Raw genomic sequence first — 15,457 nt, 5'->3', positions numbered from 1 at the left:
TGTCAATGGACTTTTGTTATGAAACCAATAAATTGGCAACATTTTTATACAATTAAGAAAGCATCTCAAAACTTTCTGTAAGCATGGTATAGCGTATCAAATAAAAAGATATGTAAAGGTTTTACTAGAAGGCATCAATGAAATAAAAGACAACAGGAGGAAACAAGTACAGAGAAGCCTTTGTCTTTAGACATTTAATAGCCAGAATAAATGAATTTCTATGACTTGACCATGATGATTGTACTGTTTATAAGCTAGTTTTATTTACATTTAGGTCAAAAAACATTGTACATCACAAGGCCATTGGAATGAGAAAAGAATGCCAAATTCATTTGCAGTTAACCATTTCAATGGAGATTTTTTAGCAGATGAATTTGCACGGACATGTCAACTAGTGTTTTCTTGCCTTTAAAAAATGAGTTAATTAAATTCAGTACAGCATATCCTTAAATATAATTCACAAATAAATATCTCTCATAAACTTAGACTTTTTAAATTTAGACTTTTAAAATACAATATAGCAGGTATTTAAATACAAATAAACAGTGTTTCACTGGTCTGGAATGCTACATCAACTGATCATCAAAATTAATTGGTTAACTGAAAAATTGCATCTCTCAAACACTACAGTAGGAAAGTTTCATAACACCAAATAGTGTACTCAGTGTTTTATTTTGGCAACAACGTGATGCAAAATCAAGACCCTATCTAGCCATAAAAAAAAACAAAAAAAAAAAAACAAATACAAACAACAAATTGGGTTATAGTTATAAATCCAACATTAAAAATAATTGCGTAATTGTGTGTTTGTAAACTTTAAGTAGGTTTCTTTATGCAGATTATAAATTGGGTATCAAAGCAACAATATTTAAATATTTCAATTAATAATGTGAAAGGTGAAAAAACATCAACTTTTCCTATATATTTATTAGAATTTTATTTTTCCACAGTTTTATATTAAATGAAAAGCATCTGTTGTTTCTCAGTGGCAAACATGTTGGTTTTGGCTTAAGAAGTAGCCAGATTATAGACTTGCATCATGCTTCATTATTATTTATGTGATTAAATAGTAATTTTATTCAAGTCCACAGAGTCACTCTGCTTGTTTGGTTGATTTTCACTTAATTCCAACAAACATCCACTGATTGTGTCAGACAGCGGTTTTGGCTGTGCCTTCATTAGTTCTGGGACCCTTACTCAAGGCGCTGGGTAAAGTTTTCCGGAAAGAGTCCCTTACATGCAAAGTCTCCTTCTTTTAACCAAGCGGATTCCTTAATTCCTGTGAGCCAACCTTCATCCTGAAAGAAAATGGGAAACAAGGGTTAATCTTCAGCAAAATTCATCCAAAAATAGGCAGAATTGGCTGTTTATATTGTCAATACTTTTTTTTCCTAAAAATTATTTTCTCTGGGTTAGGACTCTGTGCCTGTGATCAGAAGGCTGCTGGTTCAAATCCTGTGATCGTCAGTGATGTCACCATTAGGCCTTTGAGCAAGGCCCTTAATCCTCATGAGTGTGCCTCATGGAGAACTAGATGGGATGACCTGATTTCCCAGTGGGGATAAATAAAAATATCACCTGTATATTAGTTTTAGACATAAGAGAAGGGAAGTCCTAAAATTTCAATGAATCTTTATTTTACGCCACACCTTTTCATGGAAACAAGGTGAAGAGAATCATTAAACACTCCTGTTGACATTTATGAAGCTGCCTGATTGACACAGGAAGTCACATCCTTGCCTGAGCAACCATCTCTGTCTGGATGACCAGAACCACATCTCCTTTCTTCAGCTCCAGCTCGTCGACGCTTGTAGCTTCAAAATCATGGAGCATTTCCACCTGCAACAAAGGTTATAATTTTATTTTTATTATTCCCTGGATCAGTGGCGATGTGTGAAGTCCATTAGTGTGCTGGAACCACACTGGAATGCGGATGGAAGGGTTTAAAAAATACCGATTAATACTGTAATTGCACATCAGTCTAAATGAAGAGTGGTTTAACCACTAAGGTGTTGTGGAGAATGCTGTCATGCTTTACTAGTCTAAGCTTAAATATTGTTGGTTACAAGTATGATTAAAGGCCTAACATGAAATTTCAATAAGGATGCAGATTTTTAACATGCAAAAATCTGATGTAAGCGATAAAATTTATTTTTGATACGAGACTCTTCAGTTATGGAATTTATGTATAACTTATGTATAAATTCAACATGGTTAAGGTTTGGTGGAAGGCTGCTCTCGAAAATCAGAGGGTATCTGCAAAACGTTCAACACCAATCCAGAATCTTCAACGGGTGTGAGATCCTCCAAAATTTTGTATCAAGACCTCAAAAATTTTACTGGGCAAATAGTAATTTGATGCTTAGTGCGTCTCTGAGTGGAAAGGCCCACCTTGAAGTGGAAACCAGGAGGAAGTTCCTGGAGGCCATCTGATTGACTCTTAGTGTCCTCTGGATCTCCTTTGCCTGAATGGAGGCCATCTGATTGGTTATTAGTGTCCTCTGGATCTCCTTTGCCTGACTGGAAGCCATCTGATTGGCTATTAGTGTCCTCTGGATCTCCTTTGCCTGACTGGAAGCCATCTGATTGGCTATTAGTGTCCTCTGGATCTCCTTTGCCTGAGTTGCTCTCAGCCCCTCCGCCATCACTTATTTCAGCGGGCGTGGTGAACTCGGCGTCACGGTCATCGTCACCCTCGTTGCTTGAGGCTGCTTCAATCACCACAGAAGGGATGGCCATTGTCTCCTTCACAGACAGGAACATATTAGCCTTGGCCTAACTTTGAACACAATTTGTAGTTGATGAATATTGGCAAACTCAGTTGGATATTTACCTCTTCATCCTGAGAGTCTTCTCTGGCATCTTCTGTATTTTCCTCCCCTACTTCAGGCACTACAGTCTGGAAAAAATAATAAGCATTGGAAAACCACTAAGATCAACATCCATCCATCCATTCATCCATCAATCCATCCATCCATCCATCCATCCATCACCCTTGAACAGTGCAGGGCCATGAGCCTGCAGCCTATCCCAGGAAGCACAGGACATGAGGCAGGGACCTTCCTGGATTGAAGATACCAATTGATTTTTGGGAAAAATTGGAGTACCTGGTGAAAATCTGCACAAGCACAGGGAGAGAGTGCAAACCACACACACATACTGCCCCCTGGAGGTGAGGCCTCCATGCTGCAAGGTCACCATGGCAGCATTCACACATGTGTAAACCTTACATTTGTGTTGCCATTAATTATTTCTGTTTCACAAATGGATTGTTATCTGGGGTTGTTCTTTGCAGGATTAAGCCTGAATTTTCTGTTTTAGCCTGAATTCAAAAAACGTGAAGAAGAAAAAAACAGATGCAACAAGTACTGTTTGGTGTCATGGCAGCTGGAATGCAATAATCCCTCCTGCACCAGCTAAATAATGCCTGACAGTTTTAGAAGAATTAACTTACATTAAAATACAGGAGAGTGAGCCATACCACAGGACTACTGTAACAACAGAACTTACCAAAGCTACATTTTAAATCTGTTCTGTTTTTTTTTTGTTTTTCAAGCTTGCATATTCAGCTTGATTTCAAAGAGATTTATACATTTATAATACTGAAAGATATATAAAATACACTACTTTCCAAATATGTATCACATACTCAAATCACACATCTGAAAATACACACCAAATATATTCACCATTCATATACATCTACACTCAAGGATTATTAGGAACACCATACTAATACGGTGTTTGACCCCCTTTCGCCTTCAGAACTGCCTTAATTCTACGTGGCATTGATTCAACAAGGTGCTGAAAGCATTCTTTAGAAATGTTGGCCCATATTGATAGGATAGAATCTTGTAGTTGATGGAGATTTGTGGGATGCACATCCAGGGCACAAAGCTCCCGTTCCACCACATCCCAAAGATGCTCTATTGGGTTGAGATCTGGTGACTGTGGGGGCCATTTGAATACAATGAACTCATTGTCATGTTGAAGAAACCAGTCTGAGATGATATGAGTTTTGTGACATGGTGCGTTATCCTGCTGGAAGTAGCCATTAGAAGCTGGGTACACTGTGGTCATACAGGGATGGACATGGTCAGCAGCAACACTCAGGTACACTGTGGTCATAAAGGGATGGACATGGTCAGCAGCAACACTCAGGTAGGCTGTGGCATTTAAACGATGCTCATTTGGTACTAAGGGGCCCAAAGTGTGCCAAGAAAACATCCCCCACACCATTACATCACCACCATCAGCCTGAATCGTTGATACAAGGCAGGATGGATCCATGCTTTCATGTTGTTTGTACCAAATTCTGACCCAAACATCTGAATGTCACAGCAGAAATTCAGAGTCATCTGACCAGGCAATGCTTTCCAAACTTTCGTTGTCCAGGTTTTGCGAGTTCCTGCCCACTGTAGCCCATTTCCTGTTCTGCTGCTGTAGCCCATCTGCTTCAGGGTTCTACCCTGTAGCTGCCATCTACAACAGCTGAACTCGGTTTCAGACAGGGATTTGCCGGCTGTGCCATCGGGCTCAGACTGGCATGTGGGTTTATTCAGAACGATGCTGGGGATAAAAAGTGGGGCTCGGTGGCTCTTCTGCCTTCTCCGCTGTTTCTGGGCCCTGCATGCAGTCAGTTACTCACACATGCCAACAGACACTTTGAAAGGTGGAACAATGACTGTAGACCACAATCAGATCATTAAAAAAAGGAGCCTGTTCTGTCCTCTCTAGTAAAACACCAAAATGAATCGATTTCTGTGAATGTGATCCGCTGTCTGCTTGACATTTGATGAATATTTCAATTTAATTAATTCAGTATTGGATGTATATAACCAGGGATGAAGCTTACGGATTTTATGAATGTTACTAGTGAATTTTATGGATGTTGCTAGTCAATTTTACAAATTTTATGAAACTTACTAGTCAGCTGGGCTAGTTCAATATAAAATGTAGTCAGGTGAATGGGTGAGTTTACTTTTCAGCCCAGTATGTAACTCAGGTGATATTTTAAGAACTTCCAGTTATGATTCTTATTCTACATTTTAAGGTAAAAGTGAAATCGGCTGAACTTCTATCCTACTGACTTTAGCTTTTGCAGATTCATGCTGTTGGTCAGAAGGCAAAGACATTTTAGGAAACTTCTTCGTGTGTGAGCTCCTGAAGCGGTACTTACGGATGCTGCTTCAGAGGGGAATTCCCCCTCAGCTTCACATGTTGGTGGTTCCTGTATACAGAAAAGGTTGGGGTTAAGGTCCAAGAGAAAGGTTTGTAATGTATTCTCTGTGGTCCATGGTGCCCCCTGATTATGTTATTAGTAATAAAAAAGTGTGTGCCTCTCTGGGTTTGTGCCAGTGACTGGAAAGTTGACCAAGGTCCTTAACCCCACCCCTGCGCTCTGACCCTGTATATAAGTCTCTGTGTCAAATGGAGAAAAAAATGGGATACATGAAAACTATCCAATTTCCCCAGGGGGATGATTAAAGTAATACTAACTTGTTAATAGCTAATGGGGTAAAGATAGATTAAATTAATGTTTCCACATCATCATCAGTTCATGTGCTGTTAGCCTCTGTGTGACACTGCATTCTTCATCTGGACAGGTGCTGAATTGATGATATTTACCGAATCTGATAACCCTTTGATATTACACTGAGGGAATAAGTCACAGAGTACCTCAGTCGGCTTGACTTCTTCGTTCATTAATGTCTCTTGCACATCCACCCCAGTCAGGTCCTATACAAACACAAAGGAAAGGAAATGGTTCATTAAATATTAATCCCGCCAAGTCAGGGAGTTCAGAACTGTGTAAACTACATTAAGCATCTGATTTAATCTGTGAAATGTGCAGAAGAGTGGAAATCATGCACATTACCTTAATATTAACTTGTTGACATAAGAGGATTTAAGCTGCTATTACAAATATTTTGTTAAGACTATGACAGCGATAGGCTCCAGGTCCCCACAAGTCAGACCAGGATAAACGGTTAAAAAGTGGATGGATGAGGTAGAATCTGAGAGACTCACTGCAGTTTCCTCTTTAGGGTGGCTAGCCTCCCCAGCATTAGTACTGGTATCTGTGGAGGGTTCTTGGGTCTGTCCCAGATCAGTCACAGGTCCAGGATGTTCTTCCGTTCCAACAGCAGGGGGCGCAGCCTGTGCCGCAGGCTTATAATAGAACAGGGAGGGTAACAAAACATAAACACCCCCCTCCCTCCAGGAAATCTGCTGATGCCAGCTTATGGAGGAAACAACGGAATAAAGGAAAGTTGACAGTACAGGATATTTTTCAATGTTCCATGAAAGGTACTAAACAGAAAATTAGCAAAGAAAAAGAAAACATTTAGTTTTTTATTACAAACTGATAAATTTCAAGAAGAACTGGACATTTTTTTTAATAAAAAAAGTATCTTATGTCAATGCTACATGCATGCATTGATTCTCATGAGAACATTTCTATTGAAGCTGAAATGATCACTCACCATTTCATCAAACACACTCTGAGCTGAATCTTTGGCAAACCCCGAGATGGCCAGCTATAGAGCATTGTGATGCAGAGAATGAAACAGGAGTTCGATTAAGCTCATATAACGAACTGTACCCTCTCCTAGAACTGAAATGGTTCTATACCCCAGGCCTGAGTACAAACTTTGTACAACAGCACTTAGAAATTAACATCTTAATTAAAATCTCAAGATTTCAAGGTGGGATAATTACATGCAGAATAATTTAAATCCAGCGCACCGATGATAAGCTTTCCATATTTCACACATATTATTACCTTTTCATCACAGAATACACTGTTTTCTAAAAAATGAAATGTGTTTTAATTGTATTAGTTTCACTTGGTGCTACAATAGAGCAAATACTTGCATTTCTTTATATAACTGAAAAGCATGATTAGTATTGATTACTCATCCATATCATCATCTTTTCAATACTATTTAATCATAAAGTAATAAGTGGCGGATTGATGTATTAAGCAAAGATCCAATGTTACTGCATCTGTACTACAAACATTCCTCACTTTTCCTGTAATTATGTGGGCGCCTTGGGTGTGTGGGGTCTGATGCCTTTGTTCAGTCTCAGCTTTTCTTTTCTTTGCCGAAGTTGTTATTTTTGTACAGTTATTCACAGGCGAAATGCTTTGGGTGTAAATCAGTGTAAACTGAAGGGTAATTAAAATTTGCCAGACTGTGCCTTGAGGACTAACTTATTTCCTGAATCGCTCATCATGGCGCTAATTCCTTGAACGACCTTGGAGAGAATTGAGAGTGGAATCTGGCGAAAAAAGGGGGGTATGTGTGATGATATGACCTGGTGCTGGATTAGCAACTGGAAGGGAGTGGGATGGAGGGATGGATGGATGAATGATATTTAATCAAACTCTACTGCTTTGAGCACCATGTATTATTTATATGTTCTTCTTCCCCATTTAATTGGCATCTACATTACAACTCAGACACCGTCGACTTAGGCTTTCATTTACCTTTGAAAAGTCGTCAAATGCACTGCTGGATACCTACAATGAACACAAAGGGGAAATGTAGCATTTAGCATTCACACTAAAGGCCAAGGGGAATGTGGAATGCAAAAAAATATTAGGAGGAGAAGCAGGTTAAATGGAGGTTGGGAACTGCAAGAGACGGCATGGAAGGGGAAAATAAGAAAAAAGAAAAAGAACTGAATTGGGACAAAGGGACTCAACTCTGAGAAGAAGCTTTGATCAGTTATTGCTCTCTGTTACATGCTATACTCAGGGGGAGAGGTGTGTACCTCAGTTATCCTTCCTATACTGTCCATATCCCCTGTCTGTGACTCTCAGTGCCAGTGCTCCGGGAGCTTTGGACAGACTGCTCTTTAGCCGTGTATATGGGAGTCTTTGGTTCCCCACCTCTCACGATGCCATGGACAGAGAGAGATCCGGCTTTGGCATCGCAGCAGTCTCCCCAGCTGGTCTCCTCCCGGCCATCGTTGGAGAAGAAGCCATTGCTGTTACTGGCCACCTGCCACAGGCTTTCACTACTCTCGCTATGAAAGGCTAAATCAGGCAGAGCAAACCTTTGGGCTAAACCCTTAAGCTGCTCTTCTGGGGTGTCACACGACCTACGGCCACCACTGCCCACCCCTGCCTTGCAGTTCTCTGGCCATTTCTGGCTCCCACTGTCTGCAAAAGGGTCTGTAGCCCAACCAGCTCCCATTCCACCTCTCTGATTCTCCAGGAATGAATCAAGGACAAAGCTGAACATTTGGGCATCATGATCAGGTGCTGCATTATCACACTCATGTCACTGGTTTACCCCATGCCACCCAAAAGGAGACCACTGTGGAGAAATCAAAATGTCTGGCATCTGAGGGATCTCCTAGGGCTTGCTGAACTGGATCTAAGGAAGAAGACTGGCCTTTAGACTGAGAACCGCACAAAACTGATTTCAACACGTTCCATGTTGCTCATAAGATTCATGCTACTGAAATTGTTCTGCCTGGCAGACAAGCTCTCCTGGTCACCCGTATCCAAGTTTGCATTACCAGGGGACTCATCAGCAGCGACAGTCACATCCTTGCTCCTTGGACCTGCTCGATTTTACTCCTGGTGATCATAAGTCCCACCAACTCATTTTTATGGCTCAGAATGACAGATTGAATTAATTCATGATGTGCCCAAAGTGCCAAATTTAAATAAAGAGTGGAATAATTATATATGACATCTCTCTATGTACATGTATATAATACAGATGAAAATAAAGTTTACTTTGACTTTGAAATTAATAATGTTTTTATTTCACATTTTAAATAATTCATGACACATTTCATTAATTGTTTTATTTCCCATTTTAAATCAGTCATGACACATTTAATTAATTATTGATGCATTTATTTATTTATTTAATTTTGGCACATATTACTATGGTAATGTAAAGTAATACACATGCTTAATGATTATAGAAAATCTACCTGCCCTAAAGAGACAAATTGAATATGTATTGCACAAGTATGCTAAGTATGGCCCATTTTAACCATGGCAACCTGGTTTAGCAAAATGGAAAAAAAATTCAATTCTAAAATGTGTAAGCGAATGATTACCCTGTAGTAGTATTACACAGTCTCTACTTACTGGCTCTGAGGGAACAATATCTGCCTGGAAGACAGACAAATTCAACAGTTTAGTAGAAATTTAGCACATAGCGAATCACAGAAATTAACACCACACTACACTAACAAGTTTAACATTCATATTTTATTTAAATTTGATGTATAACAGTTCAGAAGCGACATTCTATCTACAATAGTGACATTCCATCCTGCATTAACCAATTCAGCTTAATGTGGAGTGTATTTTTGTGATTTTATTGGTTCTGTTTAGGCTAGAGAATCATGTTTACAAGAAATATCTTCAACTACAATCATTCTCTAAGCTTTTCATTCATTTTTAGAGGACTATATGCCTCAGCAGATTACAGTTACCTATGTACAGAAAAACACTTTGATTAAGTGCAACAATATAAGCGATTTGATTAAGTACATCAGGCAAAGAAGCCAGAGACATCACTGGGTAGCCAGAATCTTACCGTCCACAGATCCCAGGGCAGCATCTGTCAGAAATAAACATGGTACTGTATAAGACATGTGGACAGCATCACATGACACACATGACCAATAAAAATGAGACACAACATAACACAGGGACAGAATCACTTGATGCATTCATGACCAATAAGAATGAGACACGGTATAACACGTGGAGAGTGCGACACGTACAGTATGTGTAGAAAAAACAAAGATTAGAGGTGCAGAGTCAAGTCAGGTTGAAACAATCAACAAAAAAATGATATCCATAAATTGTGCATACTGAAATATATAGTTTTTCTATTGTTGTACTCTAATGATGTAGGTGCTTATATAGAAATGTGCCAAAACTGTCAGCATGAACATTCTCTTTCTTCTTAAATGATTGTCTTATGAAAGGTGAAATAGTCCATGAAGCTGACTTGTATGTCTCCTTCAAGGATGTAGAGTTCATACATTGGTTTTGGTCCTACAGACACCTAGATATCTGAAAACCATTTTATCTTCCAGGGAATAAAAGAAATGTAAAAAGTGAGGAAGACCTGTGACATTGGGGACTGCGACTGTCCAATGGATGAGCAGGCGTCTGGCTTGAAGGGATCGAAGTCCAGATCCAGGAGAGACTCTGAGACCTTTTCATTCTGTGGGAAGACACACCTGGCTTTCAACCCCTAAATCACAATTAGGTAGCAAGCACAATTAAGAAAGCAGGGTCAGATACTCCCTGGAGCAACTGAGGTTAAGGGCCTTGTTCAACGGCCCAATGGCAAAATCACTTTGCCGACCCAGGGATTTAAACACGGTGACCTTCCGATCGATCACAGGCATGGCATCTAAACCTTCCCAGCCACATACCCCCTTTGATTGAACTATTCCTACAGAAAAAAAGCAAATCAATCCACAAATTATCTCTAAAAACAACATATAGTGCAAAAGATGGAAACTGATTTGATTATTGTTCCTTGTTTTCCCACCATGACTAACATGCGATCCCTCTGTAAAGGTGTTTCGTACTTTTGTAATTACCTTTGCAAGTTAATTTGTCAGTATCTTTTCGCAGTATTGCAGATGTGCTACATGTCTATGTTGGGGAGTCAAAGGGCAGATGTTACAGTCATTTAACTGGCAGTTTATCCATAGTGAAAAGACCATGACTTTGACCATGACCTCAGTTTACAGTCTGGCCAAAGGTTTTGAGAATGACACAAGTATTGGTTTTCACAAAGTTTGCTGCTTCAGTGTTTGTAGATCTTTTTGTCAGATGTTTCTATGATATACTGAAGTATAATTACAAGCGTTTCATAAGTGTCAAAGGCTTTTATTGACAATTACATTAATGCAAAGAGTCAATATTTGCAGTGTTGGCCCTGATTTTTCAAGACCTCTGAAGTTCGCCCTGGCATGCTGTCAATCAACTTCTGGGCCAAATCCTGACTGATGGCAGCCCATTCTTGCATAATCAATGCTTGGAATTTGTCAGAATTTGCGGGTTATTGTTTGTCCACCCGCCTCTTGAGGATTAACCACAAGTTCTCAATGGGATCAAAGTCTAGGGAGTTTCCTGGCCATAGACCCAAAATGTCAATGTTTTGTTCTCTGAGCCCTGAGCCTTATGGCAACATGCTCCATCACGCTGGCATTGTTCATCACCAGACTGTTCTTGGATGGTTGGGAGAAGTTGCTCTTGGAGGATGTTTTGATACCATTCTTTATTCATGGCTGTGTTCTTAGGCAAAATTGTGAGTGAGCCCACTCCCTTGGCTGAGATCAACCCCACACATGAATGGTCTCAGGATGCTTTAGTGTTGGCATGACACAGGACTGATGGTAGAGCTCACCTTTTCTTCTCAGGACAATCTTTTTTCCATGATGCCCCAAACAATCGGAAAGGGGATTCATCAGAGAAAATGACTTTAGACAGAATATCAGTCTGTCCCTGATGTTTTTCTTGGAGAGAAGTGGCTTCTTTGCTGCTCTTTTTGACACCTGGCCATCCTCCAAAAGTCTTCAACTCACTGTGTGTGCAGATGCACTCACACCTGCCTGCTGCCATTCCTGAGCGAGCTCTGCACTGGTGGTGCCCCAAACCCACAGCTGAATCAACTTCCTGGTGCTTGCTGGAATTTCTTGGGAGCCCTGAAGCCTTTTTCACAACAACACCTCAGAACCTCTGTCCTTGAAGTTCTTGATGATCCGATAAATGGTTGATTTAGGTGCAATCTAGCAGCAATATCCTTGCCTGTGAAGCTCAGTTTGTGCAAAGCAATGATGACTGCATGTGTTTCCTTGCAGGTAACCATGGTTAACAGAGGAAGAACAATGATTTCAAGCACCACCCTCCTTTCAAAGCATCCCAGTCTACTATTCTAGCTCAATCAGCATGACAGAGTGATCTCCAGCCTTGTCCTCTCTCGCAACACTCTCGCCTGTGTTATTGAGAAAATCACTGAAATAATGTCAGCAGGTCCTTTTGTGGCAGGGCTGAAATGCAGTGGAAATTGGTTTTTTGGGATTAAGTTCATTTTCATGGCAAAGAGGAACTTTGCAATTAATTGCAATTCATCTGATCACTCTTCATAACATTCTGGAGTATATGCAAATTGCCATCATAAAAACTGAGGCAGCAGACTTAGTGAAAATTAATATTCCTGTCATTCTCAAAATCTTGGCCACGGCTGTACACCTTGCTTTTATTAAATCAGGCCCATTCTTTATTTTCTCTATAATGTTAACATGCCTTGGGGGTGTTGGGCAGCCAATCGACCATGGACCCCCAGAGCTTTTTTACTGTCCACTTGGATTTTCTGGTTCCTCTCCTCCTTTGTCTCCTTCCTACTTCACTTCCTTCCTTGCTTGCTTCATACCATTCTGTATCCCCTGTGACTGTGGCACAAGCCTTGCACTGTGTTCCTCAGAAAACATGTGACAATAAAATTTGGAACTGATACTGAAGAACTGCTGAACGGAACTAGGGCAGATTTCAAGCTAGGATGCCACACTAATGCTTTTCTTATAGTGAATGCCGTACAGGGTGGCAACATGATAGATGTCGGTCTTCCCACTGGATCATGCGGAGAGATAAACTGCTGTTTGGCCCATCAGCAGCTGCTAAGCTCCGCCCAGGGGCAGTCGTCAGCTTCAGTGCCGGCTTAGAAGAAGCAGCCACAGTCCGTCATGCGAATACAGCACAAACAATGAGGGTTAGGCAGAGATGAGGGAGCCAACCATCCTGCTCGATATGGAAATGCCAGTGCTGGCTGCTTCGTCTTTACAGGGGCGGGAGTCCACCTGGGCCATTACTCTACGCGTCACAACACTGAAGGCGTGTGTTAAACATTAAAGGCTCAGATACCTGACAAGAGCTGGCCAAGAACCTCCATTACAGGGGCAGGGCCACAGTGGCATTGGCCTCAGCTGATTGGTCCCTGGAGTGCACCCTTGTCAGTCACTCACCAATTTCAAACAAATCATTGGCTAATGATAAGGTGTGCCCCTCTGGATGAACTATGACCCTATTTATGCCACTTGTTTGACTCTAATGGAGATATATAGACATTTATATACTGAATCACCAAAATGAAGCATGTTGTTCAAAATATAAGAACTCACAAACCCTAATGTTTACTTAATGCACTGACTAAAACAGCTTCAGCCATGTTGCGGTGGATGTTAATACGATTATTCCGATATCGGGCAGCAGGACTGTTGTGAGGACAAATTACCCTTGAGCAATGGTGCCTATGGATGGTGGTTTTACATCTGTGCCTCCGAGGCACCAACATCAATGACCTGCAAGCCTGGTGCCAACAGCACGCTGAATATATTGGGTCTGAGCTTTTATTTACATACCCCAAAGTGAATAAGAGAGTAAATTAAGCCACATGTAATATGTATTATTAAAACAAATTTAGTTTTAATAATCATATCAGTGGAGTCTAAAATGTGCCTTCCTAAAAATCCTGAAAAATTTTTCTGACTGAAAGATGAATAGTGACAAAAAAGACAAGCAACAGTATCCCTTCAAATGATTATATCTGAAACTCCATCCATCTTCAACTGCTTACTCTGGTCAGGGTCACCAGAAGCCTGGAGCCATCCCAGACAATACAGGGCACCTGGCTGCTACAGTAGCCGCTGCTTAATTAACCTGTATCGCGTTGGATTTGCCTGTACTGTGGTGGCTTTGCCTGTATCGCGGTGGATTTGCCTGTATCGCGTTGGATTTGCCTGTACTGTGGTGGATTTGCCTGTACTGTGGTGGCTTTGCCTGTATCGCGGTGGCTTTGCCTGTATCGCGGTGGATTTGCCTGTATCGCGTTGGATTTGCCTGTATCGCGGTGGATTTGCCTGTATCGCGGTGGCTTTGCCTGTATCGCGGTGGCTTTGCCTGTATCGCGGTGGCTTTGCCTGTATCGCGGTGGCTTTGCCTGTATCATGGTGGATTTGCCTGTACCGCGGTGGCTTTGCCTGTATCGCGGTGGATTTGCCTGTACCGCGGTGGCTTTGCCTGTATCGTGGTGGATTTGCCTGCATCGCGGTGGCTTTGCCTGTTTATGGCGCCTTTGTTTTGTTTATTACACATCCTCCTAACTGTATTACTGTGCTGTTTTTCTAAGCTGAGAGCCCAAAGTGGAGGGGGGCTGGTCCCTCTCTTATTGTTTGCCATCCCTATACGTGCACCACTGGTCTTGGTCTTTGGCCACTGTCTGTGGATGCGTCTACATGGGTGTTTCGGGGTGTCTCTCTTCCTGAGTTATCTCCCTTTTAGCTCCCTTTTAGCTAGCCCACCTCTCCATTAAGCCTCAGCTCTGGAGACTTTTAGGTATGGTTTGTGATTGATTCTCTTTGTGTTCTTTGGTTGTTTCTGAATGATTATTAGCGGATGGAACCTGATTGCCTTTTGGGTTATTGGCACCGGTTTGGTGTAAATACTTCTTTGGGTGAAATTCCCAAGCTGATGGAGTCGTATCCCTTATAGGGGCCGATGCCCTACAACAGAACCACCTGCCACATAAACCTGTCTTTTTTATCGATCTATCCATCCATCCATTTACTTCCACTTATCCGAGGTCGGGTCGCGGGGGCAGCAGTCTCAGTAGGGAAACCCAGACTTCCCGCTCCCCGGCTACTTCCTCCAGCTCCTCTGGGGGAATCCCGAGACGGTCCCAGGCCAGCCGAGAGACATAGTCCCTCCAGCGTGTCCTGGGTCTTCCCCGGGGCCTCCTCCCAGTGGGACTTGCCCGGAACACCTCACCAGGGAGGCGTCCAGGAGGCATCATAAGCAGATGCCCGAGCCACCTCATCTGGCTCCTCTCAATGTGGAGGAACAGCGGCTCTACTCTGAGTCCCTCTAGAAAGACCGAGCTCCTCACCCTATCTCTAAGGGAGAGCCCAGCCACTCTGTGGAGAAAACTCATTTTGGCCGCTTGCACTTGCGATCTTGTTCTTTTGGTCACTACCCACAGCTCGTGACCATAGGTGAGGGTAGGAACGTTGATCGACTGGTAAATCGAGAGCTTTGCCTTTTGGCTCAGCTCCTTCTTCACCATGACAGACCGATGTAGCGTCCGCATCACTGCTGGCACAGCACCGATCCGCCTGTCGATCTCCCGCTCCATCCTTCCCTCACTCGTGAACAAGAGGTCTACTTGGTCCACTTGAGGAAGGACCCCCTCCCCGACCCGGAGAGAAAAGTCCACCCTTTTCCGGCTGAGGACCATGGTCTTGGATTTGGAGGTGCTGATTTTCATTCCAGTCGCTTCACACTCGGCTGCGAACTGTTCCAGTGAGAGCCGAAGGTCATGGTCTGATGAGGCCAACAGAACCACATCATCTGCAAAAAGCAGAGACCTAATTCTGAGGTCACCAAACCGGACACCCTCAACGC

The 15,457-nt window shown here is 42.0% G+C and overlaps 1 protein-coding gene across 1 annotated transcript in view; it reads right to left on the bottom strand.

The window, feature by feature from the left end:
• Positions 1-167: 167 nt before the first annotated feature.
• The window catches only part of LOC111841578 (amphiphysin), a 50,313-nt gene continuing 35,023 nt past the window's right edge, over positions 168-15,457 (bottom strand). Inside the window, exons 12-23 of the mRNA XM_072711609.1 lie at positions 10,113-10,211; positions 9,573-9,596; positions 9,119-9,142; positions 7,493-7,525; positions 6,486-6,539; positions 6,031-6,171; positions 5,680-5,739; positions 5,180-5,230; positions 2,834-2,899; positions 2,392-2,745; positions 1,741-1,839; positions 168-1,298 (exon numbers count right to left, since the gene is read on the bottom strand). Coding sequence (XP_072567710.1) covers positions 1,194-1,298; positions 1,741-1,839; positions 2,392-2,745; positions 2,834-2,899; positions 5,180-5,230; positions 5,680-5,739; positions 6,031-6,171; positions 6,486-6,539; positions 7,493-7,525; positions 9,119-9,142; positions 9,573-9,596; positions 10,113-10,211 — 1,110 coding nt within the window. The 3' untranslated portion in view covers positions 168-1,193. The remainder of the gene's footprint in view (positions 1,299-1,740; positions 1,840-2,391; positions 2,746-2,833; positions 2,900-5,179; positions 5,231-5,679; positions 5,740-6,030; positions 6,172-6,485; positions 6,540-7,492; positions 7,526-9,118; positions 9,143-9,572; positions 9,597-10,112; positions 10,212-15,457) is intronic.

This window comes from Paramormyrops kingsleyae, chromosome 1, assembly GCF_048594095.1.
Source record: "Paramormyrops kingsleyae isolate MSU_618 chromosome 1, PKINGS_0.4, whole genome shotgun sequence".
NCBI classification, from domain to species: domain Eukaryota; kingdom Metazoa; phylum Chordata; class Actinopteri; order Osteoglossiformes; family Mormyridae; genus Paramormyrops; species Paramormyrops kingsleyae.
Note: the sequence above shows the minus strand (reverse complement) of the source record. Positions and strands in the feature narration are given on the sequence as shown.